Genomic DNA, 27262 nt, shown 5'->3' on the forward strand with positions numbered 1-27262 from the left:
CTTCTTATGGGACATTGAAAGGGGAAGAGTGTTTGGCTTGGAGAGATGTGACGGACTGGCTGAGGTGGCTCCTGCGCAACAGGCTTGGCAGAAACCTCTCTAGGCACGGCTGCTCTTTTACGAGCCCTTGGGTCCAAGCGGAAGAAGCCCTGGTGTCTCCCTGCACAGCCTCTACCTGACCATGCAGCAGGCAGCTTGTCTTCTTTGTGGTGGGAAGCAGGATCTTGGCCTGCAGATCCCTGGGTGTACAGAGAAAGCCGTGATGCAAGGGGAGAGCTGAGAGCCCCTTCCCCAAGCTCAGCCTTGAAAGACAGATGCCCTCCCTACCCTGGGTTGTTGCACAGTCAAAGATCTCTGCACCAGGGTGTCACTCACAGCGCAGAGGTACAAGGCACTGCCAGAGACCTTGACTGCCTCTACCTGCAGGACGCTGTATTTCCCTGTGCTGTTCAGCAATGTGGCGAGATGGCCACTCTACTTGGGGCCATCTGCTGCCTGAAACGAGACCAGCTGGGGAGCTTGGCCTTTCCTCTGTTGGTACCAGAGCAAGCACCAAAAGTTGGAGGTCTGCTATGTGCAGGTTGTTTGGAAGGAGCCTCTCTCCTTCACTGGGACCCACTGGATGACACTAGTCTGCCCCACGGTGTCTGGAAGAACACCTGTGACAGTGACTGTGCAGGGAGAAGCTCTGGGAAGCAAACCAGGAGTGCATGCAAAACCCTGCTGGAGAAGGCTCCCTCTCCCTTGCCCTGCAGGAAAATCCTGAGGCCTGGGCACAGCCAGCTGGAGAGTAGTTTTGGGCAGGAGCTTGGAGCTCTCAGCACAGCATGGATCCTGAGGAGAGCTGTGCTCTGTCCCTGCTCCTTCTCCTACTGCCCAGAGGACCAGCCTGTCATGCCTGAGCACCATGTGCTGGGACCAGCATCCCTCCCGCAGGTTGAGGGGTCCACGGAGCTGTGGCAAAAAGACTCATCCTACTTCCCCATCCCTGTCATCTCTGAGGGCTCCTAGCTCCCTGAGTACACACAACGCTGAGCTTGAAAAAGGGAGCGCTGGCTGTGTTGGCAACCAGGAGAAAACTGGCAGCCATGACAGTCAAGTGCCAGCCAGGAGGCAGAATGGGACACCCAGTTAATGTCAGTGAGATGAGACCTTTGAAGTCCCTGTCACAGCTTTGACAGGATCTGCTAATTTGTGGTGGAAAGGGAGAAATATGGGAGTGCAGAGAGAGCTGAGATCTCCTACAGTGACAGCAGGTGGATCAGAAGAGAGAGGCAGAGAGAGAGGGATTGCAGGGGAGGGAAAAGCAGGAGAAGGGCTCTGAGGTCTCTCTCCTTTCTGTTCAATTTTTGTTTCCAACAGTAGCAGCATCTTGAGAGAACTATTGCAAAACCACAAATGTGAGCAGGTATTTCCCAGCGTTTTCCTGTTAGTCAAGTGTAGTTCTCTGCATGATCCTGATAAGGCTGGCAAGGGTTTCCTTGGGAGAAGAAGTAGTATGTGTTTACAGAAAGCCAGGACTTACCCAGCAGTTGCCCCAGGAAGACAGTGAGGACGAGATATCCGAGGTGCATGCTGAGACCAACCTGCCTGTTTGCTGAGTGAGAGAGTCAGAAAACCACCTCGCAGCCCCGAGATAACAGAGCTGCCAGAAACGACTCTGTTGGGGGAGCAAAGGAAGAAGCGGGAAAGAGAAGTGATCTCTTCTTCCTGTGCCTGAAATGCTCCTCCTGGGTGTCTCCCTCCTCCAGCAGCAACACCTGTGGCTCCCTCAGCCAATGGCATTCTGAACATTTCCACCATGGGGGTCCCTGTGGTCCCCAGTCATGGGAAGAGGCTGTTCCTGGGCAGCTCACAGTGGAGTCCTCACCTCCCCAGCTAGAATCACCTGCTCTTCTGCACACCCAGTGCTGGACCACTTGGGAGGACAGGGGTTTCTTCCCCACTAAGTTTCACATCTTCCCCTGGGGTCCTCAGCTCACTGGGGACACTGCTATTTCTTCTGGAAACAGAAGTCTCCTCTGTATCTGCCACTTCTTCACTTTCCTTCCTCAGCTGCCTGGGAACAATGCCCCTCCTCCAAGTCCCCAGAACTAGGAGATGAACCCTGCTGTGCAGCAGCCCAGGGGTTCTGGCTGTGTCTTAGTCTGGTGGGATAACCCACAGTGTGGGAGAGCAACCTGGCTCCATTGGGGCTGTTAGATGCCACAAACCCACAGTTGACAAGGACAAGCTTCTCCAGCTCTAGGGGAAAGGGTGAGGGGTCAGCAGGGAACAGGACGAGGGATCAGTGGGTCACCTCCTACTCCCAGGGAGCTCATGGGGCACCCATTGGATTGCTGCACTGCGAGGGGTGAGGATAGGGTAGCTCTGCACCCCAGAGCTGAAAGGGCATGTGAAGGGGTGGCGGATGGGCAGGTGGGGACCCCTACTCCCACCCCCTTTCCACATTAACTCCAAAGCCAGCCCACGCACCAGTCATGGCAGAGATAACAAACTGTTCCTTATCATTAAATTAACCTAACCTGAGTAGGCACAGGCTTGTGCTGTGCTGAGCTGTATATAGCACTTGGCAAACTTGGCAACATTGCCATGAGCATGTCCTTGTCTTCATCTAAGAGTGAAAAACCATGCTTTCTTATAAATGTCCTTTTGCTCAACAGTAGAAATTAGGAGTGGTCTATTTCTAAGAAAATCCCATGAAAACTTAAAAGACAACAATGCCAGCCAGTCTCAGCATGGGCAGGATTTGCACTATGTGCTAAACCCCAACTCGAGCTCCACCTCATGCTCCATAACTCAGGGTTTCCAGCATCTGAAGGGGCATAACGTCACCCATGCTATCCCCTTCTACCTTCTGGTGTTATCTCCAATTAATGGTATTTTAATCAACACTCTGTGGAGTACCATTCTTACTGGGATCTATCTACAATCACGCTCCACCCTCATCATTACAAAAACCCACAATTCCAAATTTCTAGTAGCAGTTGCCCCCCTTCCAGAACGTGCCCCTTGCCTTTTGCTCTATCACTGTGCTCAAGAAGAGTTTGGTTCCATCTGGCCCTTCATCCTCCAGTCAAGTGTTAGAAGCATCCAAAAGCTCTCTCTTAAGCTTCTCTTTTGAAGGCTGAAGAAGTCCAGTTCTCTCAGACCCTCCTCATGTCTTGTGTTAGAGAAACACAGAATTGTTATATTTGGAAGAGGCCACTGGAGGTCATTGGGCCCAAACCCCACCTCAGGAAGGGTGACCTAGAGCTGGTTGCGAAGGACTATGTCCAGACGGATTTTGAGAACCTCCACGGCTGGAGACTCCATAACCTCTCTGCGCATCCTGTGTCAGTGCTCCCTCACCCTCACAGTGAAAAAGGGTTTCCTGGTGTTCAGACAGAGCCTCCTTTCAGCTTGTGCCAAATGCCTCTTGTCCCGTCACTGGACACCCTGGAGAAGAGCCTGGCTCCATCTTCACAGCCTCCCTTCAGGTATTTGTGCACATTGATGACATCTCCCCTGAGACTTCTCTCTGCTGAACACCCCCAGCTCGCTCAGCCTTTCTCCATATAGGAGATGTTCCAGTGTATTCATCATCTAAGTGGACTCTCGCTTGACTGTCCCCAGTATGCCTGTGACACACAGTTCCCTACTGAAAACACACCCCCCCTCACCCTCTGCAGTCACAAGCACGCCCACAGTCCTGCATCCCTCAAATATCAGCATGGGCCTTCAGCCCATCTAGTAGCCCTGCCTGGAGCCTGGGCCCTCTCATCCAGCACCTGGGTCTCCTTCTTCTCTCTAGATAGGGCAGCCTGATGTTCACTAGCAAACAGATGCATGCAAGCACCCACTCCTCTCACAATCACCCCCACATTCCTGGATCCCGCAAACATTAACATGTCTTGCTAATATCAGCCTATCATCCATGTGCTGGCCTTGGGCTCCCTTACCTACCTCTGGCTCACACTTTAGATACAGATTTTCCTCCAACTCACTGCCCAGGCCAGCTTGAAATACCCTACCAAATGCCAATACACACCCATGCACATCAGGTTCAATTCACAAATTAAAAGGAGAAACACACTGAGGTCCCTCCAGTCACTGGGCCTTTCACCTCTCAGACATACACGTGCAATGCGGTCCCTCCAGTTTCTGGCTTTACTGAGCAGGCACAGGGCCCATCCCAGCAAGTGCACTGACAAGCCCCTGCTTAGGTGCAGGTACCTCCTTTTATCCTTCCTCCTCCCTTCTGCCTCTTCTTACACCTCTCCAGCACTCTCTTTCCCCCCACATCTGACCCTTCTCCTAAGCATTCCTTAATAAGCGTAGCCTAATCCTGCAGGACCCCCCTCAAACATCCATAATCGTTATAAACTCAGGATGACCCACTGCAGAGCCACGCCTGCAGTTTCCTAATGACCCATCAATTAGCGGCTGAAGAGCTCTGGTCTCCCTTATCACTTACTGAGGGATCGCTGTCATTGTGTGCTTTGTTTATCACTTTCCCTTTTACTTGTTCTTCCCTTTGAAAGGAAAAAGGGGCTTGAGCTGACAGCCTTAGTGAACCAGCAGCTCTCACCTTCCACATGCCCTGACAGTATCCTCTGGTGAAGTTCCTCAGGTGTGCGACGTCCTCAGGGTGCTGAAAGGCTCCTGTCCCCAGAGAAAATCGGGCCTCTTGAGTGAAGGCTCTGGGGGAAAATCCCATGTTGAGATCAGTCTTTGAAGTGTCTCCCTGCAACACCTGCAGCAATGTTAAGCCACGGGATGCACTTTTCAGGATGCCTGAGAAGTTACAAACATGAAGGAAAAGGGAAAGATTGGACAAAGGAGCAAGCGGTTTCAGATGTAAGGTGGGTGTGAAAAAGCACTCAGCTCACTTGAAATGCCATTCTGGAAGGAGTTAGTTTGTGGCCCTGTATTCCAGCATATTTCTTGTTTGCCCTCCCAAGATGTCCTGCATTTCCTGCAAGATCCTGAATCCACCCCCAGAGAAGTTTGAGTATAGCTGTGGATGAGGACAGACCTGAACTCAACCTCCAGGTAGGATCCAAACCACAGCTTTCTTCCCCATCCAGGTGGGAATGGGACTTCTCATCCACCTTCCAGTACCTCACAGAGACACTTTTCTCCAGGTGCCTCAAACTCTTTGCCTCCTTCTCATTCCCCCTGGCACATCTCTGCGTTGGACATATTCCCCTCTCTTCCACTAAGCTTGAACTTTCTTTGTCACATCAGAAGGCCTCGCTGCCAACTGTCATGGCCTACTGAGGTGACATCACTCCATTAATCGGAATATGTTGGCCTGCCATCATGGCTGCTTTTCTCAGCTTTCCCCACAGCTTCTCCTCTCCAGGACCAGCTCTTTGCTTTCCAAAACAGGATTAGCATAACAAGAGGCATGTGCACAGAGGGACAAACTAGATCCCAGAAATGCACACCCGAGAAATGCAGCCTCCAGCAGTTTTCTGTTGGGCAGAGGAAAAAGAAACAAAACGTGGAACCCCTTCTGGGCGTTCTTTTCTAAGTCAAGTTTTGCATTAGCAGCTTCGCAGGGGAGTCCCTGTGGTTACAGAGCAGAGGGGAACACCTGCTCAGGGCTCCCTTGGCTATCCCAGCGGGGAAAGTCAGACGCCCGAGAAGAGGCCCTGTATGTCCCGTGTCAGCAGTGGCCGGTCCCTGCGGCAGGACCGAGGGCTGCCCGTGGGCAGGAGGATCTCTGCTGCCCGCCTCCCTGGGCACAGCAGAAAGGCGCTGCTCCTCGCCGGGAGCCAGCGGGGCCGGCGGCTGCAATCGCTCCTTCCCGGGCACCGCCGGCCACCGCCACCGCTCCGGTCGCGATTCCTCCCCGCTGTCGCGGGGGATGTCTGTCTGCGTCCCGGTGGGAGGGCGGGGGTGCCGGTGCCGGTGCCGGGCGGGGCGGGCGGGGGAACCGCCCCGGGGCCCGAGGCCGGGCGGGGCTGGGCGGGGCCGGGCGGGGCCGGGCGGGGCGAGGCGGTGCCGGCGGGCGGAGCGGCAGCGCCCCCTGGCGGGCCCGCCCGGGGCTGTCCCCCCGCCCCCGCCCCACAGGCCCGGCCCCGCCCGCGGCGGTTCGTGCCCGGCCGCAGCCCCGGCTCCTCTCCCCGTGTCTCTCAGGGCGCAGTAATACACCGCCGCGTCCCCGCGCCGGGGCCGGGCGAGCCACAGGGCGCTGGACCGGCGGTCTGCCGCCACCGACAGCCGCCCCGGCGGGTCCGGCAGCTCTTTGGAGCCCTTAAGAGTGCTCACGAGGAATGCGGGGCCTCGGCCCGGGAGCTGGCGGTACCAGAGGATGGAGTCGCCGGTCTGTATGTTGGGGTGTGAGCAGTTGATGCTGATGCCGGTGCCCTCGGTGGTCTCTGCCGACGCCTCCTGCTGCACCTGGGCTCTGACCACAGCCACTGCCGAGAAAGGAGAAGGAAAGACCAAAGATCACCAAAGATCACTCAGCTCTGGTGGCTCTTTTCCCAGAGAAACAGTCAGGAACAGTGGCAGTGAGACAAAACTGGACTGGAACGGATGGTGACGTGTGCCCATCAACAAGGATGGAGAGTGGTCCTGGGGCAGGTGTGTGGAGCCAGGGGAGAAGTCTGGGAGGGAATGTGAAATTGATGCATGCCGAGTTACAATGAAAGTCAGGTGCATGGATGGAGGGATGGATGGATGGATGGACGGCAAGAGGGACAGGAGACAGGAGAGTTGGGTGTGTTGCAGCGAAGGATGAAGGGTTGAATTCAGAAGAAGAATAAATGCTGAATGCACAGGGGGATGAGAGGATGTATGCAATAACGGTGTGGTGCAGGAAAGCAACCTCGTGCCTACAGACATGAAGGAAACGGAGAGATGAGAGAGGGGTCTCAGGGTGGGAAGAGGGCTTAAGGATGCTAGATGCGTGGAGAGATGGGTCAAAAGCTGGGTGCGTGGATGGCTGGATGAAGAGAGGAGGAGCAGACGGGGAGATGGGTTGTTAGAGTGAAGGGCGGAGGGCTATAGTCAGGGCAGTAAGAACTGCCGAATGCACAGGGGAAAGAGTAGGTGCATGGAAAGGCAGGCGTACATGCAAGCAGGCTTGTGCCACCAGAGCTGATGGCAAAATAGGGAGGATAGGAAGCGAGGACTCGGAGGGTTTGGAAGGGGGACGAGGGATGGCAGAGAGGCAGGGAGGGGGAAAGACACGCTGAAGAAGGAGAGGGAAGGCTCGGCGCTGGGCTCCCCGCGGAACAGCCCGGGCACAGCCCCCGCCCCCGTCCACCCCCGCCAGCCCCGCGCACCCAGGAGCACCGCGGCCAGCGCCGCCAGCCCCGCGCCCCGGCACCGCCGCATCCCGCCGCTCCGCCGCCCGCGCCTCGCTGCCCCCCGCCAGCCCCGGCTCTCTGCTCCGGCCGCGGCGCCTCCTCTCCGCCGCCTCCGCCAGCTCCGCCCCGGGGCTGAGCCCTGCGCCGGCGCCGCCCGGGCTGAGAGGGCGCAGGGGCTCTGCACGGGCACCGCTTCGTCTCCTGGGAAATGCCCTCTCCCGCTCCTCCAGCAAGGACACCTCCCCAGCAAGAAGCAGCCTGCGCAGCGCCAGCGGCAGCCTGGCACGGCAGCAGGGCCCTGACCCAGGAGATGGACCAGCTTCCCAGAGCTGTCTCCGAGCTCAGGGGCTGCCGACAGCAGCCACTGATTTCCTGCGGATGGCAGGGAGGAGGCTGAGAGCCTCCCTCCCTTCAGCTGCCTCTCTGCACTCCCGGCACAATGCCTAAAAGTTGTGCTGTGGCCAAGGGGCTGTGAGGACACCTGTGCCCATGGGAGTGCAGGGTTCAGGGCAGGGCAGGGGAGAGGGGGAATCACTGAGTCAGAATCCAGGACCTCCAGAGGGCATCTACATCAACTCCCTCTTGGAACAGGTCGCATTAGATCCAGCTACTATTAGATGAGGATTGCAGCGGCTCCCAGGGAAGCGCATGCTTAACTAGAACTCATGTTCCAGCAGCTGTTCATTGCCTCTACTCCTGTGGCGGAGTACTTCCACAGTCTAGTCCATCTTCTCTGTTGCCTTTGAACAGGTAGTTCCCGGACCTGCTGGGAACAATCTGGCTAACAGAGATCAGTGTACCGCCTGTTCCCTGTGGTTGGCTGTCATCCCCAAACTTGCAGAGAGTGTCCTCATTCCCACTAGTTGTGGCATTCGTGAAAACAGTAAACAGTGTTGTTCCTACTGCTGATCCCTGAGAGACTCCAGTAGTAAGTGTCTGTCAGATGGGCTTTGCTCCACGGATCACAACTCTTTCACCCCAGTAGTCCAGCCAATTTTCCACTCACCTTATCATCCTCCTTCTGAACCCATTTGTCACCAATTTGGTCATAAAGGAAGTATGGGAGAATATGCCACTCCAGTTGTGGCCCACCAGTGCTGAATAAGGGGTAGCAATCCCCTCTCTTGACCTGTTGGCAATACTTTTGTCTAATGCAGCTGAGGGTACCACTGGACTTCTTTGACACAAGGGCACATTGCTGGCTCATGGCCAAGTTGGTGTCTACCAGAACCCCCAGGTTTTTTTCTGCAAAGCTGCTTTCTATCTGGGTGATCCCAAGCTGCCCTAGTGCATGAAATTGTTCTTCCCCAGGGGCAGGAATTTGCACTTCCCCTTCTTGAGCTGCACGAGGTTCCTATCAGCCCATTTCTCCATCTTGGCGAAGTCCCCCTAGATGGCGGCGTGACCCTCTGGCCTATCAGCCACTCCTCACGGTTTGCTATCATCTGCAAACTTGCTGAGGGTACACTCTGTCCCATCATCCAGATCATTAAGGAAGATGTTCAACAGGACCCAGTATTGATCCATGGAGTACACCACTAGTCATTGGCCTCCAACTAGGTTTTGCACTACTGGTCACCACCCTCTGGGCCAGGCCATTCAGACGGTTTTCAATCTACCTCACTGTCTGCTCATCTAGCCCTTACATGAACAGCTTCTCTATGAGGATCTTATGGGCTACAGTGTCAAAGGCTTGTCCAGGTAGACAAGCTCTACTGCTGTCCCCTCATCTCCCAGTCCAGTCACTTCATCACAGAAGCTTATCAAGTTGATCAGGCATGACTTCCCCTTGGTGAAGCCATACTGACTACTCCTGATGACTTTCTTATCCTTAACATGCCTGGATTAGGCAGGCTTTCTATGATTAGATGCTCCATCTCCTTCCCAGGGATCAAGGTGATGCTGAAAGGCCTGTAGTTCCCTGGGTTCTCCTTCTTGCCCTTCTTGAAGACAGGAGTGACATCTGCTTTCCTCCAGTCCTCAGGTACCCCTCTCAATCACCATGATCAACTGAAGATAATCATGAGTGACCTGGCAATGACATGAGCCAGTTCCCTCAGCACTTGTGGGTGCATTCCACCAGGGCCCATGGACTTATGTATGTGCAGTTTATTTAAGGATTCCCTGACCTGATCTCCTTCCACCAAAGGTAGATCTCCCTTGCTTCTGACTTTCCCCCTGGTCTGCAGTTGCGATTTCTGAAGGCCAGTCTTGCTAGTAAGGACTGAGGCAAAGAAGGCCTTCAGCATCTCAGTTTTTTCTGTATCCTGTGCCACCAGGGCCCCAATCTCACTCAGCAGTGGTCCTACATTTTCTGTATTCTTCCTTTTGTTACCTGTGTCCTTATAGAAGCCCTTCTTAACTGCCTTTGACATCCCTCACTAGACTTATTTCCAGCTGGGCTTTATCTTTCCTAACCTCATTGGACATTGTCTCTGTATTCCTCTCAGGTTACTTGTCCTTGCTTCCACCTTCTGTATGCTTCCTTTTTGTGTTTGAGTTTGATCAGGAGCTCCTTGTTCATTCACGTAGGCCTCCTGGCATGCCTTCTGGAATTTGTCCTCACTGGGATGGGCTGCTCTTCAGCTTGGAGGAGGTGATCCTTGAATATTAACCAGCTTTCTTGGGCCCCTGTTCCCTCTAGGGCCTTATCCCAGGGGACTCTTCTGAGCAGATCTTTGAAGAAGCCAAAGTCTGCTCTCCTGAAGTCCAGGGTTGTGAGCTTGCTATTCACCCTCCTCGCTGCCCTCAGGATCCTGAACACCACAGCTCATGGTCATTGCAGCCAAGGCTGCTTTTGCTTTTCACATCCTCAATGAGCTCTTCTTTCTTGGTGAGTATGAGGTGCAGCAGAGCACCAGAACTCATTGGCTCCATGTTCCTTTTATTCAGTACCTGTTCAGTCCAACGTCTCAGCCCCTGCCTGACACAGCACCAGGTTGATGAGTACATTTGGCATTGGCATGGACATGAGGTGGGTGTGTGTCCCACCCCAGACACCATCAACACTGCATTGGAAACAGGTCCACTCAGGGATGGACAGCACATGGTGAGCAGGATCTCTCAGCCCTTCTCCCTGTCCATAAAGCAAACCCCATCCTTTTGAACTCCCTAGCACTGGGGAAAGCAGCTGTGTATTTGCCTGGAGAGGCAGGGAGAGGGGACTGCCAGCCATGCTGAGGCACTTCCAATATCGTTACACTGAATTAAACTATGGATCCAAACTGTTGTGAAACCATCCTTGTTGTGACCTGAAATCAGCAGTAAAACAGTGTGAGTTTTGCAGAAGCAGGAAAAGGAGAGCTGAAGATAAAAAAGATTGCATTTCAGTGCCTGTGCTGTGGGCAGTTGTCTGCCAGGTTTGTTCTGTTGTTGTTGAGCAGCACTCAGGCTCCTTCTGGCCCTGGCTGCTTTGTGGAGCTTATGGACAGAGCAGTGGAGAGTCTTCCTGCTGTGAACAGTGCATTCCCTTGTGATGAGAGACACACAAACACACACATGCTCATGTGCACCATCCTGCAATCATGCAAAATTCTGCACCCAGAAACACTTGCACAAATCCAGCATGCAGACAAGTGCAGACAAGAGAACACATGCATAAACATGACCAGCTGGGGACACCCTGGGGATAGTTCTGGCAGGGATTCTGGGGAGCATTCTGGGGAAGGACAAGGCCCTGAATGTGCTAATGGTGGTGTTTGGGTGTCCAGGGAGACTGCACAGAGGGAGGTGTATTGGGAGCTTTGAAGAAAACGCTGTACTCAAGGAGTGGCAAGACAGATTTGCTCTATTGTGCCTTCCACTAAAGGCCTGAGATGCCCGTAAATTAGCATGAGCAGCTGCTGCAAAGAAATCTGCTGGAGTGCCCTGTGCCAGCCTGTGCTGCACGTTGGTGGATGTTACGACAGAAATAACCTTCCAGTGTTCGAGAAGATGTGCATTTTATTTTTGTAACACAAAATAAAAGGCACCATGTTGACGTGCGGAAAACAGACTCCACAATCAGTGAGATCGTAAAGTAGGTATGTTCATTCAGCGCTGGGCAGCACGGGGGGTAGTCCCACCAAAGTCGTGCGCACCCGACTCGGCAGTTTGTCTCAAGTTTATACAGTCAAGTGTTACATATTCACACTATGCCTATACATATGCATGACCTATCCCCGCTTCATATTAAAATTAGCTCCGAGAGGTCATTTCCATAGTCTCCTCTCAACTGCGCTTGCGCAGTGCCTCTTTATGGTGGTCGCAGAGGTGAAGATAGATGACTCCTCTTCATCACCGCTAGTAACCTTTTTTCTTGCGCAGGCTCAGTGGTTTCTTGGCATTCACCCAAGCCGCAAGACCAGTCTTAGCTGGCTCTTGGGGCCTGCTCTTGCTTCTTATCAGGAGCTGTCTCTACCTCATTGGCTGGTCCTTGGGACCAGCTCTTCTTATCAAAGACTGTCTCTGCCTCAGCCAATTTCAACAATGTAAGCGCTAAACATCATCTCTCATCCCCCCTTTATTATGTCTACTGAGATTCTTTTGACTCCCCTTGTCTCAAAGCAAGCCAAGCAGTTAAAGCCCCTGTGGTATGGAGGGCGATGGCTGAAATATAAATATGGGGAAGCCTGGCAGATTGACTATATCACACTCCCACAAACTCGCCAAGGCAAGCACCATGTGCTTACAATGGTAGAAGCAACCACCGGGTGGCTGCAAACATATCCCATGCCCCATGCCACCGCCCGGAACACTATCCTGGGCCTTGAAAAGCAGGTCTTGTGGTGACATGGCACCCCAGAAAGAACTGAATCAGACAACAGGACTCACTTCCAAAACAACCTCATAGACACCTGGGCCAAAGAGCATGGCATTGAGTCGGTATATCACATCCCCTATCATGCACCCGCCTCCAGGAAAATTGAACAATACAATGGACTGTTAAAGACTACATTGAGAGCAATGGGGGGGTGGAACCTTCAAACATTGGGATACACATTTAGCAAAAGACACCTGGTTAGTCAACACCAGAGGATCTGCCAATCGGGGTGGCCCTGCCCAGTCAGAACTTTTACATACTGTAGAAGGGGACAAAGTCCCTGTAGTGCACATAAAAAATACGTTAGGGAAGATAGTCTGGGTTACTCCTGCCTCAGGCAAAGGTAAACCCATTCGTGGGATTGCTTTTGCTCAAGGACCTGGGTGCACTTGGTGGATGATGCAAAAAGATGGGGAAGTCCAATGTGTGCCTCAAGGGGATTTGATTTTAGGTGAGAATAGTCAGAATTAAACTGTATTATATTAGTTTCTATATAACCCTGCTACTGTATGTTATCGTTACTATAATTGTTATGTGCTATATCCATAGTACTACAGTAAGAATCACTTGGATCAAGCAAGAATGAACTGTGATAAAACTGAGCAAAGTGCAGTACTAATGGAACCAGAACTGACTCCAGCATGCAACAATCCAACGGTGCACAGCGTCCTCCTGCTGTGTCCAATGTCACCTGCTCGCCATACCGCACTGAAGCCCAATTCTGCTCTGCCGACTGGAAGGACTTTGCACCACCCCTTCTGCCCAGAAAGACTGGTATGACAGATGGAGCCCAGATTTGGGAACTAAATGAACTTAACGAACATTTTATGAACACGACCCATAAACTAAAGGAATGATATCTGTGTGTGTTTATACATATATATATAGATGTATCATTGTTTATATGTCTCAAAGGGACAGAAAAGGTGATGATGATTGAATGGGATGTAACTGAAGGTATGGGAACTGAGCATGATGTCAAATAGTATAGAATAAGGGCTGGATACTGTCCTGGTTTCAGCTGGGATAGAGTTAATTGTCTTCCTAGTAGCTGGTACAGTGCTATGTTTTGAGTTCGGTATGAGAAGAATGTTGATAGCAGTGATGTTTTCAGTTATAGCTAAGTAGTGTTTAGACTAAAGTCAAGGATTTTTCAGCTTTTCATGCCCAGCCAGAGAGAAAGCTGGGGGGGGGGGGGCACAAGAAGTTGGGAGGGGACACAGCCAGGACAGCTGACCCAAACTGGCCAGTGGGGTATTCCATACCATGTGATGTCACATCTAGCATATAAACTGGGTAGAGTGGGTGTGGGTGGATCACCACTCTGGGACTAACAGGGCGTTGATCGGTGGGTGGTGAGCAATTGCACTGTGCATCATTTGTATATTCCAATCCTTTTATTATTACTGCTGTCATTTTAGTAGTGTTATCATTATTAGTTTCTTCTTTTCTGTTCTATTAAACTGTTCTTATCTCAACCCATGAGTTTTACTTCTTTTCCCGATTTTCTCCCCCATCCCACTGGGGTGGGGGAGGGAGTGAGTGAGGGGCTGCGTGGTGCTTAATTGCTGTCTGGGGTTAAACCACGACATAAGGTCTTCCCAGGGCCTTCTCTTCTCCAGGCTAAACAATCCCAACTCTCTCAGCCTTTCTTCATAGGAGAGGTGCTACAACCCTCTGATCATTTTCGTGGCCCTCCTCTGGACTTGCCCTAATAGACTCTGCAGGTTCTTCCCACAGTCAGTGAAGAGACATCAGCTTACACAAGGGACTTACCCCATCTGAAAGCAGATGTGCACAGTAAATGGCATGAACCATCTTTCTGGAAACACAGATTGTGCAATTGACCAGTCGTGGCCTCTGAACTGCCCAGCTAGCATAAGCTCACAGCAAGGCCTGCATGCCTAGTCATGTGCGCATGGCTTGCTTCATCATGCGATCGGAAGTGAACCCCTCAGCTGTCCTTCCAGAGCCTACAAGCACCTCCATCCCATGGCTAAACCCCATAGCCATGTCCATGGTACTCTAGGGCAGATAGATAGCAGGGTGAGGGCTTCATGGTCAGCGAATGGGCTCAAGCTGTGCACATTACTCTCATTAGCTGCATCTCCCCCTCACAACAAGTGCAGATCAGTTTTCTCTCAACCACATTGATTCCTTGGACACAGGACTTGCAGAAGATGACTCTGTCAAGTCCAACACCTGTGTGGTGGCCCTGGACAGTGTAGGCAGCATCTCTCTGGGTGTGGGTCTTCTCAACTAACTCTAGATGCCTAGAGGTAGAGACTTGTGTGTGTGTGTGTTGTCTAAACCAGCTGTCTAGTTTATCTTGAGTGTCAACAGAAGAAAAATTAGTGCTTGTAAGGCATGGATTGCCTGATCTGTATGAGAGAGCATCTTTTGAAAGGGCTAAACTGACACTTGACAGTGCCTATTTCTCTCCACTGATAATGAATGGAGCAAAGATGAGAAGCTTACCTGGAGACACCTGCTCTGGAGGCAGGGGAGATCAATTTTCCCCTACTCACCTCTTGACTTTGTGCTTAGATCTTACTTAGATCTTTACTTCAATGAAGACTGAAGACTTAGGCCTTAGCTGCAGTTAGAGGCTCTGAAATGAGGTAGGTGAATCCCTTACCTTACTCCCTCTGTATTCATGCGTCCATAGTTGCCTTTAGTTATGTCCCACCCTGGAGGTTTCAAGACCACATTACTATCCAGCACCAAATACTTGACACTTCCAGTCTCTTGGGCATACCTAGTTCAGACACCTCCTGTGCGTCAGCAAATGGCTACACAAGGGAGCACTGAGTTCCTGACAAGGTTCACATACCACAGCTGCAGGCAGGAGGCAAACACCCAGCCTGACAGCAACTTTAGAGAATTGCATTGCTGTTCTTTAATTGGCCTGTGTGAAGAGAGAGCATTATCCACCTCTGACAAGCCCATGAGATCCCCCAGAGATCAAACTCCCTGTGGCACATAGAGGGAAAACAGAAACCTGTCTCCTAGGTGTGGCCAGTTTGAGCTTCAGTGTGTTAATGAGGTGGGTGTGGGGATGTTCTTAAGCTAATGATGCTGGTGACTCTCTGATGTATGCTCTCACTATATGGAGCTAAATTGGAGAGACTTTACACTGTGTGTGTGCACACAAGGCTCCCCTTTGTGGAAGTACAGTGGTGGCTGTGAGGGGGAAAGAAATTTGGGAGCCCAAGCTGTCAATACCTGCTAGGTAAATGGAGAGGAAATAACGTCAGGCAATTGTGTACAGCTTGAAGTGCATTGGCAAGGGGAGAGCTGTTCATCCACACTTCTGACATCGCTGCATCCAGAGCTCCTCCAATAAATCAACCTCTTTCCAATGTTCTCCCTCAGCGAAGGAGACCATGGCTTCATGGCTTCAACTGCAGGATGGTGCATGTAGAGATGTCTTTTGAATCATTTCCATCAGCTGAGCTGGTGAGTGAAGCCTGCCCAAGACCTCTAGCATAAACTTCCAATGCTTTGCATGTTTAAGGAGAGCTGGGTTTAGGGGGTTTCCTCTGCCCTTCAGCCACATGAGATTTCTGGTATGTATTGCTAAGGAGGAAGAAAGGAGAGAAAGGGATCCTTCAGGTGGTGGTTCAGCTCCATCTGTCTTAGACATTCACCTGAGAATGAGATCATTTCTGCCCTAGAGAACTGATCAAGAATCCTCCCTTGTCTGCAGGGAGGGCATAGATTATATCCAGCAGTTCAGCTGGTTTCTCAGCAGAACTGCCTTGGTGGGGATTCAACTAAGAGGATTTTGCCTTCAACCACTGAGGCATGGATATGTCTGCCCAAGTTGAGATGTCCAACATTCATCTAAGCTGCTTGCTAGACTCCTGCCTTAGTCCTCAGAGACAACCTGGCACTTCTAAAGGGCTTTTAGCCATGCATATAAGACAAGATGAGCCATGTCTCCCTCGTGCCTTTTCTCTGTCCACGGAGAAAGAAGGGGGTAAGCTGAGGAGGTGAGATAGGAGTATTTCGCTGTAGATCTTTCAGCTTCGTCAGCAGAAGTCCTTCCCCTGACTCTGAGATGGCAAAATTAGAGAGGTGAATCCTACCCCTAGTAGCTATGCTGAGAAGCAGACGTCAGTGGAGGAAATGGAGGTATTTGAAAAGCTTCCTGTGCTGAGACTTGGAAGAAAGCAAATATACAAGACCATGAGTCCTTGAGTAATGACTGTCATACTAGCCTGCTGCCCTGTGTCACTGCCATCTCAGTCCAAATTTCTTGTGATAAACTGACCTAGAAGAGGTGAGAAACTCTTCCAGTACCACATTGTCATGACAGTTTTCTCATCCCTCAGTCTCATTGGCTGAAATCACAACTCAGTATTGCCTGCCTTGAAGAGTGCAGGTAATGCTATTCCCTTCCTCTACAACAGCCTTTCACATAGCTGGAGACCCTCAGCCTGCCATCCAGTTTCATAAATGGGATTTTCATCTCAGGGAAGCAATTGCATTCACCATGTTCTAAAGGAGATGCCTGCGCTTGATATGATAAATAATTCTCCATGTTCATTTGATGGTGTAGGCCTGACCTTCAGGGTCAGTTCTAGTTGTTCAAATGTGTTTCTGCAGCAAGGGATTTCCCTGACAATTTTAACTTAGGGTAGATGCCATTTTCCCATGCTCTGCACCAACTACTTTTGCAGGGATGGTGGTTTTGTTTCACTACTAGTGCATCTAGTAGTATCTGAAGTAGCATCTGAAGGACCAGCACAGACATGCAAGCTCACAGAAACATTCCTGTCTTTGCAGATGAACCTCCACACTTGGGAGGACATGGCAAATGGGACAGGTGTGGAAGAATTCATCCTTCTTGGCTTCCCAGGCACGTGGCATTCTCGGGTCTCCCTTGTGGTGGTATTTGCACTGACGTACTCCCTGACAGTAATAGGCAATGCATGCATCATAGCTCTGGTGTGGATGAACAGCAACCTACGGACCCCAATGTACTTCTTCCTCTGTAATCTCTCCTTTCTAGAGATCTGGTACACTACGGGCGTTGTTCCCAAAGCCATAGGAGTCATGCTGGGGACTAGCCAGACCATCTCCTTCAGAGTCTGCATCCTCCAGTTGTTTTTTCTTCTCTCCCTAGGCTCCACTGAATGTTTTCTCCTGTCTGTCATGGCCTATGACCGCTACTTAGCCATATGCTACCCCTTGAGATACAGCTCCCTCATGAACAGTGTCCTCCCTGCTCGGCTAGCACTCAGCTCCTGGCTGGGAGGCTTTCTGGCCGTCTCGTTGCTGGCCTTTCTGACATCCAGGCTGACGTTCTGTGGGCCAGATGTCATCAATCATTTCCTCTGCGATATAGATTCCTGCCTTGCCCTCTCCTGCAGTGACACATGGCCCGTGGAGCTGGCAACCTTCCTTGTCTCCATAATTGTTGTGGTGGCCTCCTGTGTGGTCACTCTGGTCTCCTACATATACATCATCTCTTCCATCCTGAGGATCCAGTCAGTCCATGGCCGAAAAAAGGCCTTTTCCACTTGCTCTGCCCATCTCAGTGTTGTCACAATCTGGTATGGCTCTACCATGTTCCTGTATGTCAAACCGTCAGCCCAGAACTCCCTGGATCTGAACAAACTCGTGAATACCTTTAACACTGTTGTAACTCCTTTGTTGAACCCCTTCATTTACACACTCAGGAACAAAGAAGTGAGGCAAGCTCTGGGGTGGGCTTTCCAGAAAAAGTGAAGTGCACCTGGGCATCACAGGTAGTGAGAAGCCAACAATTCCCCAGTGAGCTGATCTCACTCACAGCCATCTTAGGATGGGCTGAGCCTCACTTCTTATGCTCCCACCTCCCTCTGTTCATTCCTGAGTTAATTCAAAATGCCTCTGTACTGTTTTTTTCTGGGATAGAGTTAATTTTTGTCATAGCAGCTGGGATAGAGCTATGTTTGGATTTGTGCTGAAAACAGTGTTGATAATACAGAGATGTTTTTGTTACTGCTAAGCAGCGCTTACACAGTCAAGGCCTTTTCTGCCTCTCACAGTGCCCCACCAGGGAGCAGGCTGGACGTGCACAAGAAGTTGGGAGGGGTTGTCTCCTTTCCTCCACCACGCACATCCAGCCCTGCCTGTAGCCGTTTATGCTCCTCTCCTGCTGTATCCTGGAGCACAGGAATACACCACCACTTCCCCATGACAGGGCCAGGTGAGTGACAGGGAGTCGGACCAGTGGTCTGCCACCACCAACAGCCACTCAAGTGGGTCCAGCAGCACTTTGGAACCTTTCAGACCTCTCACGAACTATGCAGGGCCTCAGCCAGGGAGCAGACAGTACCAGTGGATGAACTTGTTAAGACTGTATGTTGGGGTGTGAGCAGGTGATGTTGATGCCTGTGCCCTGGGCAGCCTCTGCCAATGGTTCCTTTAGCACCTGGGCTCCACCAGCAACCACTGCTGAGAAAGGAGAAGGAAAGGCCCAAAATCACCAGAGATTGCCCAGTTCTTATGGCTCTTTTCCCAGAGAAATGGTCAGGAACAGTGGCAGTGAGACAGAGCTGGACCAGAATGGATGGGGACATGTGCCCATAGAGACAGGGATAGAAAGTGATCCTGGTGTTTGGTTGTAGAGCAAGGTGAAAAGGCTGGGAGGGAATCTGAAATAGGTACATAGAGTTGGCATGAATGTCAGATGCATGGATGCCTGGATGGATGGAGAGAGGAAGAGTAGACGGAAGAGTTGGGAGTATTACAGTGTAGGACAGAGGGCTGAATTAAGAACAAGAATGAATGCTGAATGCAAAGGGGGACTCATGGATGTATGGAATAATGGAAATGTGCAAGAAAGAAAACTTGTGCCTGCAGATATGAAGAAAGCAGAGGGAAGGATGAGAGAGGGCTCTCAGAGAGTAGGAGTAAGGGTTAGAAATAGTAGATGCATGGAGATATGGGTCAAAGGATGGATGGATGGAGAGAGGAAAACTGGCAGGGAGAGTGGGTGTTACAGTGAAGGACAAAGGACTAAATTCAGGGCAATAACTGCTGAGTGCACAAGGGAAATAGCGGGTATATTGAAAGGCAGCTGTATATGCAAAAAAAATCATACTACTAGAGTTGATGGAGACAATGCAAGAATACCGAGCAAGGACTCAGAGTTGGGAAAGAGGGCAGTGAGATGGCAGACAGGCAGGGAGCGGGAGCAATGCCTTGAAGTATGAGCACAGCCCTGGGCACCCACACCTGATGCCTGTCCTGCACACCCAGTAGCACTGCGGCCAGCTCCACCAGCCCTGCACTTCCCACGCTCTGCTGCCCAAAACTCACTGCCCATTGCCAGCCTGGGCTCTCTGCTCCAGCCCCCACATCTCCTCTCTGCTGTTGCCACCCACTGCCACCAGCTCCAGCCTGGGGATGTGCCATGTGCTGGCGCCGCTCTTCTCTGTCTCCTCTGAACAAGGAGTTGTAGAAAGCAAGAAGGTCTCCCCTGAGACATCTCTTCTCCAAGAGGAGGAGGCCCAGTTCTCTCAGCCTCTCATTGCATGTCATGTTTGTCAGCCCCCTAATTGACTTGGTGGCCTTTGTTGGGCTCGCTTCAGTATGTCAATATCCTTCTTGGACCAGGGAGCCCCAGCTTGGATGCAGTACTCCAGCTGTGGTCTCACAAGGCCCAGAGGGGCAGGGTCACCTTCCTGGACCTGCTAGCAACACTGTGACTAACTTGGCTCAGGGTACAGTTGCCCTTCTGTCCTGTTTTCAGCTGGGATAGAGTTAATTGTCTTCCTAGTAGCTGGTATAGTGCTATGTTTTGGGTTCAGTATGAGAAGAATGTTGATAACACACTGATGTTTTCAGTTTTTGCCACGTAATGTTTAGTCTAAAGTCAAGGATTTTTCAGCTTCTCATGCCCAGTCAGTGAGAAAGCTGGAGTGGCACAGGAAGCTGGGAGGGGACACAGCCAGGACAGGTGACCCAAACTGGCGAATGGGGCATTCCATACCATGTGACATCATGCCCAGTATATAAACTGGGGGGAGTTTGCCTGGGGGGATCGCTGCTCGGGAACTAACCCAGTTAGTTAATTTCTTCCTTTCTGTTCTATTAAACTGTTCTTATCTCAACACACGAGTTTTACCTTTTTCCTTCTGATTCTTTCCCCCATCCCGCTGGGTGGGGAGGGGTGAGTGAGCAGCTTTGTGGTGCTTAGTTGCTGGCTGGGGTTAAACCACAACACAGTGGGAAAATAGCTGACTGAACCACTGCCAAACCCTTGAGCTCACTAAAGCTGATGGGGCTGGCCAGCGCCTGATCTGTTGCCTTAACTGTAGGGTCTGAAGGACTTGCCTAGAATCATCCCAAGAGGCTGAGAGCTGGCATTGGGCATCCTGGTTGTCAGTGCTGTGTGTGCATGTTCATGCTCACATACATGTTTGCCGCACTTTCTCCGCTGCGACAATCTAGGGAAAACGACGCATTGCCAGGGACTCGCCCTGGGGAGAAAACGGACCAACACAGATACTGTGGATCAAACGGTTTCTCCGTTTATTAACTGCGCAACACTCGGTTATATATGTTTCTAGTATCTACTCATGCATAAGCCATTTGTTGATTGGTTAACATGTGCCGTTCATGCTCTTAAACAATAGTCTAATTGGATAAAGTCTTCTGATCACGCGAATAGTTTCCTCCACCTGCATGCTGTCTTGCACCCTGTCTTCAGTCACGTCACCCTCCTGTTGTCAGTCACGTACGCCCGACCTTGTTCTACTTTTTGTGCTTACTTCAGCAAACTTATAACAAAGAACAACAGTGGTGTCTTGTGCTAGCAAACAGAGAATAACGGTTGTGCCTTACGCAGTTTCAGTGCCTTATGCAGTTTCCTTCGTTCTCCCACACATGTTCCTCTGGCTATACTCATGTGTGCATTCACACGTACATGTGTGCCTGGGGGAATGCATATGCAAGCATGACTGTGTACAAATATTGTGTGTGTTTAGGCATGCCTGTTCATGAGTGTGTATGTGTTTTAGCACATGCACATGCCTTCATGCAGGTGGGTATGGACATGTGTGGCATTGATCCGCATATATGTGTGTGTACATAGGTGTGTGTGTATGTATGCTTTTATGTATTATTTGTGTACAGAAGTGTACACATATCTATGCAAATATATGTGTGCAGGAGCATGCATGTGTAAGCATGTGTGTTTGAGTATCTGTGCATACACATTGGTATGATGGGGTAGCTGTGCATGTGTCTGCACATGGACTCCTTTGGGAACGTGTACACACATCTCTATGTGTGCACACATATAAGTTGCTCTTTGGGTGCATGCAAACTCACACGTGTAGTTGGAACCATGTGTTTGGGACTGTGTGTGTGCATGCCTGTGAGTGTGCACACCTCTGTGTGCACACAGGCGTGCATGTGTGTGCACCCATGAGGAGGTTCACGTATGCATCTTTTTGGATGAGCCTATGGGGTTGGGTGTGCAATTCCCTCCACTCACTTTTGATGTCATGAGTGATCTCATGACATCAAGGATCAACCCGGGAATTGTATTGAAACAGTGATCTGTCATAGGCATCCCACCGAGGATGAGATGCGGTGACTGTGCAGGTGGCCCCATGACTGCTGAGCTGTTCCTGCCAGAGGTCGTCTGAGGGATAACAGACTGGAGAAGGGGCCTCCAGCAGTCACCTAGTCCAACCCTGTGTTCAGAGAGGGTCTCAATAGATCAGGTTATGCAGGGCTGAGTCCAGGCAAGTTCGGAACACTTCCAATGACAGGGATCCCATAACCTCTCTGCGCAAGGTACTCCAGCACTTGACTATCCTCATGGAAACAGTTTTTTTCCCTGGTATCTAATCAGAATTACCCATTATTACACTTGCATCCATTGGCCCTATTCTAATCATAGTTTATCTCCAGAGTCTACCTCAATCTTCTCTGTATCCTCCAGTGAAGTGGTAGTAGGCAGCAAGTGTGTCTTCCCTTAGCCTTCTGTTCTCCAAGATGAGCAGGCCCAGCTGTCACATCCACTTCTTGCACATCACGAATATGGCTACCTGACCATCTTTGAGGCCTCCACAGGATTCACATCTGTTGATCAATATCCTTCTGGGACTTGGGATCCCCAAACTGGGTGCACTGCTCCAGGTCCAGGTATGGGGACAGCTTCCCCGTGCAGCCCTATCACCCTTCAGCACAGCATCTGGCATGGCCCACCTCTTGCCTACCTGTGTAGGGCTGAGGTGTTCACAAGTTAGTATTGGTATCAGCTACAGCAGGTCACACACTGGAGTCCCCTGTCCCTGTGACCCAACCACCCCCTTGGGTGAAGGCAGGCCCAAGACAGTGAATGGTGCCTTGTCTTCCCCAAGTCAGAGCAGCTTTCTTCAGGCCCAGGAACTCTACAGCTCCACAAGTGCCACAACCCAACTCTGCTCCGGAAAGGCGCTGTGTGAGAGCAGATAAGCCCAGCTCTGCTGAGATATGGCAGTGACAGTGGGACCTGATTTTGTGCTCAGCAGCATCTGTGAGCTGCCCCTGAATGGCACAGGGCACAGGTTGCGGTGTCTTCCCCCAGGCACCGAGCTCCTTCAGCATCCCAGGGCCCTGAGGCTGAAGTCGCCCTTGTGCTCTGTGCAGCACCGCTACTCCCCACACAGGCCAGGGTATTCCTACATCTGCAGACCCTGGAACCCTGTGGTGTGGGGGCTTTTCCCCCACACAGACTGCACACACTGCCAGAACCACAGCACCAGGACAGAGGACGGGGTCATGCCTCTTTGCTGGGGGCTGCTCATCTGGAAAGCAGCTTTGCAGAAAATGACCTGGGTCTTCCTGGTGGACACCAAGTTGATCACGAGGCAGAAATGTGCCCTGTCCTCTAAGGTGGCTAACGGTGACCAGGGCTACATTAAAAGGAGTGTTACCAACAGGTAGAGGGAGGTGATCCTTTCACTCTGTTCAGCACTGGTGAGGCAACACCTGGAATATTGGTTCAAGTTCTGGGCTCCTTAGTACAAGAGAGATATGGACGTAGTGGAAAGCATCTCATGAAGGGTCGCAAAGATAATTAAGGGACTGGAGCATCTCTCCTCTGAGGTAAGACTGAGACAACTGCAACTAGTTACCCTACAGAAGTGAAGATTCAGGGGGGATCTTATCAATGCATGGTGGCTTGACCTTGGCTGGCTGCCAGGTGCCCACCAAGATGCTCTATCACTTCCCCTCCTCAATTGGACAGGGGGAGAAAATATGATGAAAGCTTCATGGGTCGAGATAAGGACAGGGAAATCACTCAGCATGTCTCATGGGAGACAGTCCTTCACAAAATTCTCCAACGTGGGTCCCTCCCACAGTTTGCAGTTCTTCGCAAACTGCTCCAGCATGGGTCCTTCCCAAAGGGTGCAGTTGTTCAGGAACAGACTGCTCCAGCGTGAGTCCCCTGTAGGGCCACAGGTCCTACCAGAAAAACCTGCTCCCACGTGGGCTTCTCTCCATGGGACCACAGTTCCTGCCAGGAACCTGTTCCAGCTCTCCACAGGGTCACAGCTTCTTTCAGGGTACATCCACCTGCTCCATCATGGGGTCCTCCATGGCTGCAGGGTTGATATCTGCTCCACTGTGGTGCTCCATCGGCTGCAGGTGGACAACCGGTGTCACCATGGTCTTCACCATGGGCTGCAGGGGAATCTCCGCTCCAGTGCCTGGAGCTGCCATGCCACTTCCCCCTACTTCACTGACCATAGTGTCTGCATAGTTGTTTTCTCTCATATATTCTCATTTCTGTCTCCCCGCTGGTGTTGCACAGCAGTTTTTTACCTCTTCTTAAAGATGTTACCAGAGAAGTGCTGCCAATGTCACTGATTGGCTCAGCTTTGGCCAGCATTGTGTCTGTCCTGGAGCCGGCTGGAACTGGCTCCATCCGACATAGGGGCAGCTTCTGGCATTTTCTCACAGAAACCACCCCTGGAACACCTTCCACTACCAAAACCTTGTCAAGTCAACCAAATACACTATATATATGTAAATAAAGAAGGGAAGGTGCAAAGAAGACAGGGAAGGTGCAAAGAAGACTCTTCTCAGTGGTGCCCAGTGACAGGACCACAGGCAATGAGCACATGCTGAAACACAGGAGGCTGTGTCTGAAGCATCAGGAAACACTTTTTTACTGTGAGGGTGACTGAGCACTTGAATAGGTTGCCCAGAGAGGTTGTGGAGTCTCCCTCATTGGAGATATTCAAGACCCATCAGGACACAGTTCTGGGCAACCTACTCTAAGTGACGCTGCTTCAGAAGGGTGGTTGGACAAGGTCACATCTAGTGGTCCCTTCTAACAGCAACCATTCTGTGATTCTCCAAAAACCTTTACAAAATAATTTTTCCAAAGTTGTTTTACCCTTCCAGGATAGCAGAAAAGGGGTGCTTCCAGTGCACGCCCATGATCAAAAGCCATAAAGGAGACTTTTAAATTTTCAGTCAGTACTGTTTTGTCATAGATCACTTTCTACATCTTCCAAAAGGGTCTTGGTTTCTATTGTCCAGTTCTGATTGTTCCTGGTGATGCAGTGCTGCTCTACCATGATCATTTTAGGATTGTCACTGTCTAGATTTACACTGTAATCTAACACAAGATCCCTCAGTGCCTCAGAATTGATCATTCCTTTGTTTGTTGCATTTAGAGTGATGCCTTTAACCTCTAAATTACACTTTTCTCTAGACTGTGAGAAGCTATAGGATTTAGGACCTGATGACACAAACTCTATGATGTGCTCATCTGGCAGACACTTGCCCATCGACTCATGGAACAGGAGGCTCCCAGTCCTCTGGATGACTTACAGATACCACAGAGGCTGTGTCAAGATAAAGACAATGGTCTCGCAGGGCACCTGAGAGATTTTAAAACTCTAGGTGTGCATATGCTGTTGTGAAGCAAGCGATGGAAATGTTAGTATTGTACTCCAGGGTCATGTACCCTTTGGCATGGTTTCATAAGACAGTGGCCATATCCTCATCAATAAAAGCACAAGAGGACATATCAAAAGCTGGAAAAAAGAGGTAACCATACAACTCATCTGGTTGTTTTACAATGTTGAAGTTGAGTAGGTTGGATCTGCTGTCCAAATCTTCCCCATAGAGAATTTAAAAACAGCTTTGCCGTTTGGTGTTTCACAGGGTTTTTCTTACTATGTTCAGGCCACAAAATGACATCTTCTTTCTGCCTGTCAAGTTTCAAGTTTCAACAAGTTTCATGTAGTGAGTAAGGCCCGATGTAAACTATTAATTCTGTATCCTTCTAGATATTGTCTACCTCCAAACCTCTGGAACAGCCAGTACCACTGCCAGATGTGCTCCATGGAAAGAGAAAAACACAGCATATCCTCATGCAAGGAAAGTACTTCGGTGATCAGCCAAGGATTGCAGGACTGGGAGAAGCTGGGCCCTTCTTGTCAATGCAGCCATAGGCAACCCCACCAGCGTGCCCAGGCCAACATCATTTGCCTGTATTGCACCCATCCAGCACTTGAGCTGAGGCTTCTGCTGTCACTGACACATTCCTGGCCCAGAAATCCTGGGGCCTCTCAATCCCAGCTCTCAGAATAAGCCTCCATGAGGGAAGGGGTATGGCATAAGCCAGGAAATGAACAGGTAGTGTTGGGGAAAACAATCACCCAGCCCATCTCATTAGCTGGAACGTTTTCCGTTCATCATGAGCACCTTAGAAAATTGCCACTTCTGTAGAAGCTACTTCTGGGCCTGGGGCAGTGCAGGACCACCCTGAAAGCCATCCCAACTCCTTGTTGTCTCATCCACTTCTCTTGCCTCCTTCTCCTTGCAAACCAGTTGAGTCTGAAGTCCTTTCCTCATGTCCTTTTTCTGGTCATGCAGATGTGTGCCCCTCCATCCTATGCTAGGTCATAGCGCTGCTTGTCATAAGGGGTCGAAGAAGGGCAAAGGTCTGACTCAGACAGTGTCTAGGATGTGGCTGAGGGAAATGTTAATTGAAGAAATAGGCAGCAGCCTCGCTGGGCCTGGTGACACTTTGCAGTACCTTGTCTGGATGAGGCTAAGAAACTGTTTTGCCCTACTGTCCAGTTTCTACCTCCTGGCTCAGCAGGTGCCTTTGAAACGCTCAGAGTGGGCTGATGGACTCATGGCAGACTGCTCCTCACCTGTCCCTGTGCTCCGCTTCCTCTCTACCCTCTCTCCCAGGTGTGCCTCCATCCTCGAGACATGTCCTGCTACAACCAGTGCCTGCCCTGCCAGCCCTGTGGCCCGACCCCACTGGCCAACAGCTGCAACGAGCCCTGTGTCAGGCAGTGCCAGAACTCCACTGTCGTCATCGAGCCCTCCCCCGTGGTGGTGACCCTGCCCGGCCCCATCCTCAGCTCCTTCCCGCAGAACACCGTTGTGGGCTCCTCTACCTCTGCTGCCATTGGTAGAATCCTCAGCTGTGATGGAGTGCCAGTAAACTCTGAATGCTGTGACCTCTCCTGCATTAGCAGCCGCTACTGCAGCAGAACATGTCTCCCCTGCTAAAGGCACAGGTGACAACCAAGACAAGGACACCAAAAATCCAGAAGCTGATGCTGAACTGAGAACAGAGCTCCTGACTATTGATTTCAGAGAGGCTGTGCATCCACTGCTGCCCTGCAAAAGGAGGTACAGCTGGGGCTGTCTGAAAACATGACCAAATCTAACTTCCTTGCCTTCCACTGTCTCCCATCCCTTTCTTGTCTCCCATTCTTCTGGGCTGAAAGACTCTCAAGGCCAGCCAGGGGGACTGGCTGACCTATCTCCCTCTATGGGACAGGCAGATGGATGCCCTGTGGGATCTCCACCGTGGGTGATGGGCACAAACTTTCAGTACCTGCCAGTGATTTCACCAGCAGCCTCCTCTATAAGGGAACTCATTTCCCACTTCAGAGTCATTAAAGCTTTCCACATCAAAGCCTCTGCCTTCATGTAACCCTTTTTTGGTGGTGTTGTCTTGAGTTGTCAAGGAAGAAAGGCATTGTCTTCTGTGGAGGGAGGTAAGGTGGGGGCACCATACAACCTCACTTAGTTTTATTCAATAATTCTAGATAAGGAGGTCTATATGGTATATTTTTATTTCTTCCTCTAAACATCTATGTAGGAGCAACACATCAAAAGGAACTTG

At 51.0% G+C, this 27262-nt stretch overlaps 3 protein-coding genes across 3 annotated transcripts; 2 read left to right on the plus strand and 1 right to left on the minus strand.

The window, feature by feature from the left end:
• Nucleotides 1-5618: 5618 nt before the first annotated feature.
• LOC128141230 (basic proline-rich protein-like) lies at nt 5619-6441 on the minus strand (the record flags this gene model as incomplete). Its single annotated transcript, XM_052785834.1, is given in 2 exon segments — nt 5619-6122; nt 6124-6441. Coding segments are annotated over 2 exon segments (822 nt in total), but the record flags the coding sequence as incomplete, so codon positions are not given.
• Nucleotides 6442-6528: 87 nt separating this feature from the next.
• LOC128140729 (feather keratin Cos2-3-like) lies at nt 6529-26640 on the plus strand. The gene is made up of 2 exons (XM_052784932.1): nt 6529-6576; nt 26314-26640. The coding sequence occupies exons 1-2, from the start codon at nt 6529-6531 to the stop codon at nt 26638-26640; spliced, it is 375 nt and encodes a 124-aa protein (XP_052640892.1).
• On the plus strand, nt 15467-18120 carry LOC128140715 (olfactory receptor 6F1-like). Its single transcript, XM_052784926.1, is given in 3 exon segments — nt 15467-15505; nt 15508-15564; nt 16897-18120. Coding segments are annotated over 3 exon segments (1041 nt in total). The 3' UTR covers nt 17842-18120.
• Nucleotides 26641-27262: the final 622 nt, after the last annotated feature.

Source organism: Harpia harpyja, chromosome 4 (assembly GCF_026419915.1).
Source record: "Harpia harpyja isolate bHarHar1 chromosome 4, bHarHar1 primary haplotype, whole genome shotgun sequence".
In the NCBI taxonomy this organism is placed as follows: Eukaryota; Metazoa; Chordata; class Aves; order Accipitriformes; family Accipitridae; genus Harpia; species Harpia harpyja.

Bases quoted from the DNA above. Each gene is read 5' to 3' on its own strand.
- LOC128140729 (XM_052784932.1), top strand. From the start codon at position 6,529: ATGGTGACGTGTGCCCATCAACAAGGATGGAGAGTGGTCCTGGGGCAG. The intron at 6,577-26,313 runs GTGTGTGGAGCC...CCTCTCTCCCAG, and splicing joins GGAGAGTGGTCCTGGGGCAG to GTGTGCCTCCATCCTCGAGA.